Source organism: Epargyreus clarus, unplaced genomic scaffold, assembly GCF_041222505.1.
Source record: "Epargyreus clarus isolate Ecla_fem2 unplaced genomic scaffold, WU_Ecla_fem_2.2 ptg000001l, whole genome shotgun sequence".
NCBI classification, from domain to species: Eukaryota; Metazoa; Arthropoda; class Insecta; order Lepidoptera; family Hesperiidae; genus Epargyreus; species Epargyreus clarus.
The window spans coordinates 651824-657120 of record NW_027332209.1 but is presented as its reverse complement, the minus strand read 5'-3'; the positions used below and the strand labels follow the sequence as shown (position 1 = coordinate 657120).

At 36.2% G+C, this 5297-nt stretch overlaps 1 protein-coding gene across 1 annotated transcript; it reads left to right on the top strand.

Annotated features, from left to right (window-relative positions):
* Positions 1–709: 709 nt before the first annotated feature.
* LOC140742741 (uncharacterized) lies at positions 710–4431 on the top strand. Its single transcript, XM_073073726.1, has 2 exons — positions 710–2295; positions 4177–4431. The coding sequence occupies exons 1-2, from the start codon at positions 738–740 to the stop codon at positions 4311–4313; spliced, it is 1695 nt and encodes a 564-aa protein (XP_072929827.1). The 5' UTR covers positions 710–737; the 3' UTR covers positions 4314–4431.
* The last annotated feature ends 866 nt before the right edge of the window (positions 4432–5297 follow it).

Sequence of the window (5297 nt, the reverse complement as noted above, 5' to 3'; positions counted from 1 at the left end):
TATTAACTCTACTAGGATCACGTGTATTTTACATTACTAATTAGTAATATTAAAAATCGACTGTGTTAAAATATACCTATCCACTGTTGTTGTTAGCTCTGATTACATACATTTACATTTTACGGTATATTATTTTTATGCCAAATACTATAAGTCAAAATACTTTTTTAAAATTGAAAGTACCTGGTACTTTAGGTACAATTTAGATTGAAAAGATATGATAAGAATCTTTCTTAATAAGAACCTTGTGTTATTAAATGAGCAATTTATTTACCTAATTTGTCTATACTTCGCGAATATAATGTTCAAGTGTTTATTCAGCCTCCAAGGATTTTTTAAGGATTTCGATTATGGATTTCGACAATTCGTCGAATTACATTGCGTCATAAAGTAAAATAAATTATTTAAATCGGTTGACTTAACAGGAAAAACACGCATTAAATTACATAATAAGTATGTAATAACATATCGATAAAGTCATTTTCCCTTTTAAATATAGCCAAGTAAATACTGAGAAAGTTCATACTGGCGTATTTTTTGTTCAACGTTTAGACAGATTAAAAGTGAGAGGACGAATGGAGCCGCGGTGGATCGCTAGTTGATATACAAATAATGACAAAAACATTTAGCGTGGAGCGCAGCGGGCGTAAACATGGATGTGTGGCGACGAACACCGTTAGCCACGGTATAAATGAAGAAACCCACCCGACCGGCGCAGAGTAACGTGCGAGCCTGCCATGAGGTCGTACGCGCTACTTATATTCGCCCTAGCCGTGCTCGGCGCACGCGCGGCCACCATCCCCGCGCCGACGGAAGCTGAGAAACTACCAAACGAGAGCGAAGCATTGGACAATGTCTCACTAGACAACAATGTTAGTGAACAAGAATTAAGCGACCGGCCCAACATAATCAAGGAAGCTGAAAATGAAATACCCATGGCTAATGTTCCCGTTGAGATCATTGAAGAACAATCCGTTTTAAAAACCATTGCACTAAAAGAAGATTCTAATGATTATGTTCCCGACAACGATGACAGCACCAACATCAAAAGAGTCGAGATAGACTTGAACAATCCAGGGCCTCCACAGAGACAGGAGCATGACTCTCAGAATCCTATTAATTACATCGACAAGGAGAGAGCTGTGGCAGTCGTTCAGAAATCTATCGCTGAATCACAAAATACATTCAATCATGCACTCCAGGATATCACACAAGTTTTTCAAAAATTTGCTGCAAATAAAGAAAATTTAGAAGGAGTCCAAACTAATATTAAAACTCTAAAACAAAATGTTAATCTACAAGTCACAAAACTGAGTGACACCATTGATTCATACCTGAACCCTGAGGGTGTAAAAGTAATAGAAGATGTTTCCCACATTGAAGAAGTAAAGAACAGTTTGAGATCATTACAAGATAAAATCAACACTGGTATGGATGTGCTATATGAAGGGGCTGACGTTCTATCAATTTTAAAGGAGGAAGATGAGAAGGATTTACCAGATAAAATTTCGGGTAAAGCAGATAATGTAAATGTCGCATCAACGGCCACAGGAACGTCGCCTACACCGACTCCCCCAATTTCAAGCACACTACCCCCACCTAATCTGTTTGAATCTTTCATGACTTCATTCCAAAATACTGTAGGCACCGCATTTACGAATATGGGTAACATGGTGCAGAACTTTATAAATCCTAATCAAAACCAGAATCAACAACCACCGCAGCAAGGCGCTGCACCTGCTGGCACGCAATCTGACCAACCGGCAGCTTCTACTCAGAGACCAAACTTATTCCAATACTTGCAAACCGTGTTCAATCCGGGAGCAAATAATCAGCAGCAAACTGACCAGAATCAAAATCAAAATCCTCCATTCTCCATCTCTCAGTTGAATCCTGCAAATTACTTCGGGCAGATAATGTCAAACATATTCCAACAGCAACCTCAACAAATAAATCAACAAACCTCTCAAACGTCTAATGTTAACCAGCCGGCATCAGATACACCGGTTCAGGCTGTTCCGGTCACTCCAGCGCCAGCACAAGCCAGCAACTCAGTTCCCGCTGCGCCTGCCCCGCAACCACAGCCTGCGAGTGCACCACAAACTGTTCAGAACCCGCCAGCACAAGTCGGACCAATTCAGCAAATTGTCCAAAACAACCCTATTGTGAAGGGAATTACGAATGCAGTACAGAGGATTCAAGGTCTATCGAACCCTAGTACGCCGAGGGACACACCTAAGTCGCCTAATGGAGAAAATTCTGACGGCAAAGGTCACGGGTCCGGCACTGCTAATGGTATGTAACAATCATTTTATTATTAACCTTAATGCTTACCATCACTATTTCTACTACTTCACTATTTTCTCATTGAACTTCTTTAGTCACTTATTTATATACCACTATTAAAACGTAGATGGATCATACACGTTCGTAAATTAGCACATGAAATACGGGTTATTGTTGCATTCATGTAGACGTGCTGTGTTACTTGCACCAATGCTTGCACCGCATAACTATTTATTAGTGTCGTTTATTTATTATTTGTAAAGTAGTGTGCATTTCTCGCGCGAAGTGACACCAAAAAGCGCCGATTGTTTTGTTAGTAATCTATCTACATTTTTACTAGTGGTATATCAATGTATTGAGTGTATGAAGAACAATATGATAAAAGAAAATTTCATAACAAACCTCTGTCTATTCTTGTGTAATCTCAAAGCAAAGTATCTAATTATCAGCATCTTTAACAAATACATAAATAATAATGTGCATCGAGCCTTATTTTATTTTTCTTACATTGATAAAAATGTATTTACTACTGCTGAACTACTTTTAGCATTCAATTACATGCTTATAGTTAACATATAGAACTAGGTATAGTTACTAAGTATTATGAGTTACGTTTATAAATTTTATCGTATTGTATCGTATCGTATTGTATTGTGTTTAATGTTTATCAATTTGATTACAATGTATCACATTTTTCCATAGTTGCTGCGTGGAGTACTTTTGTGAACAGTCTCATAGGTACTATTAGCGCAGTTATAAACGGTACTACTGCGACCGTGTCCACCGCTGTCAATAGTGCCATAAACACTTTAGGCACCAATGTCCAGGTATAGCCAAGAAAGGGGTTGGCCTAGCATAGTCATGGGACGGGGTGCTCTGTGTTGTGACGCTTTATGTTTGTGTGTCGTTTCAAATATGTATGTCTCTGTTTAACATACATAGCAATATAGAAAATATTTAGTACTTGGACATTATGTGCGCATTAAAAATTAAGTTAACGATGAATAAAACCTACTTGTACGAATGATGCGGCGTTGAGAGCGTTTACCTGAGGCAACCAAATGGTCGACGCCCTGTCGGCCGCCCCAAACACCACAGGGCAGATAGGTTTACACGAACTTAAATCCAATAACTGGCTTAAGACTGTACAAATCAGGGACAAGTGGCGAACTCTCGTATCAAAGGCCAAGTCTCACTTTGGATCGCTGCCCATGCGGACTAGTATAACTAGACTATTACAATGGTGAACCTAACGGTTTTATAATGATAAGGTGTATGAGTAAATGATCCAATTTAGTAGTACGTGACGCTTTATAATTAATATACTTTAAGTTTATGTTCGTATCATGGTCGTGTTGTGTGTTAACTTGTTTCATTGATGTTGTATGTATGTACTTTAATAAGAAGTATGGGAAAAATGCTTTTTAAATATTATAATAACGTTATAATAACAAAATCATTTTACTTGTGCTAAGGTCTTAAATTGAATGATTGATATAGACATTGACCATGCAAAACAAAAAAATAGAAATTAATTATCACTTGCTTAAACGGTGAAGGAAAACATCGTGAGGAAACCTGCATACCTGAGAGATAAAAATCTTAAAGGTATGTGAAGTCTACCAATACGCACTTGGCCAGCGCGGTGGACTATGGCCTAATCCTTCTCATTCTGAGAGGAGACCCGTGCCCAGCAGTGGGACAGTAATGGGTTGATGATGATGTAATTAAAACTAATCACAGGGATACATTGAACCAATTGCAGTAAAATAATGTATTTATTCTTATCCTTCGAACTATATGAACAAAAATATAAACCGTAATTAAAGCAATCCATAAATCAATTTTAATTATTAATATGCTTACGTTTAATGTATTTTTTTTTTTCAGGCAGTAATAACATCAGCGGCAGCATTGGGGTAGACACCAGTGTGATAAGCGCGCCAACGAAGGCGGAACCAGAGACAATCTCAGAAGTAAAAAATGAAGAACAAGAACCGGTGGCCGAACTAAACAAGACTGAATAAGTCACTAGTGTGATAACTTAGTTTAGTAATTTATTGTAATTAAGTACTTGCCTTCTAATGTAAATAAGGAACAATGTCATGCATTGTGTTTTTTTTTTCAATAAATTATAAAAATATACGCAATGTTTTATGGCTTAAATTACGTGATGAGACCATCCACTACATGTAGTAAAATAGCAATAATAATAAAATAATTCAAAATCAGCCAAAAAAATAAAAGTAAGATCGTATATTTGACATATTCATTTCTTGTTCTGGAATAATATTAAGAGAAAAACTTAAGGCTCCTTTGTCTACTTTTTCTTTTATGTAAAGTAACAGTTAACACAGTCTTCCAAAGTCATGGAATTTTATAATCAACTGATCAATATTACACAGAACAGATTACATCGATGTTCCATAAACCCATTAAGTCAAACATACGTTAAGTATAATATAAGTATAACATTATTTTTTTAACAAAAGAAATTATAATAGGTAAAAAGTTATATTTAAACATTACAAAATGACGATTTTCAATTAGCGGCCAACCTGGTAACAATAAAGTCAATACTATGGTGAAAACTGTGAAACAGTGATTATACTGCTAAAAGTACAATCAAGTTAGGCTGAAAGGCAAAAAGCGAAAGCCGTAAAACACTATTAAAAACATGTCAAACAGTGACAATTAGGGATGACCGATGTTAGAAAAACATCGATCATGACATCGATGTTCGATAAACATCGAAAGGAAAATATCGATGACAGCCAACATCGATATTTTTATTGCATCGTCGTTAATCAATAAAACAACCATACTATCACACGACATTTTAAATTAAAACAAGAATCAAAGAAGTTATTAATAATTGAAAACATTAGAGCATAGAAACACATTATAATATGTCCCAATACTTTCGGACCAATACCAAATTTCGATTATGTGTCCCTGCTGACATCGATGTTACGATGTCTTATTTTAACATCGATATTTTAGAGTTTAAC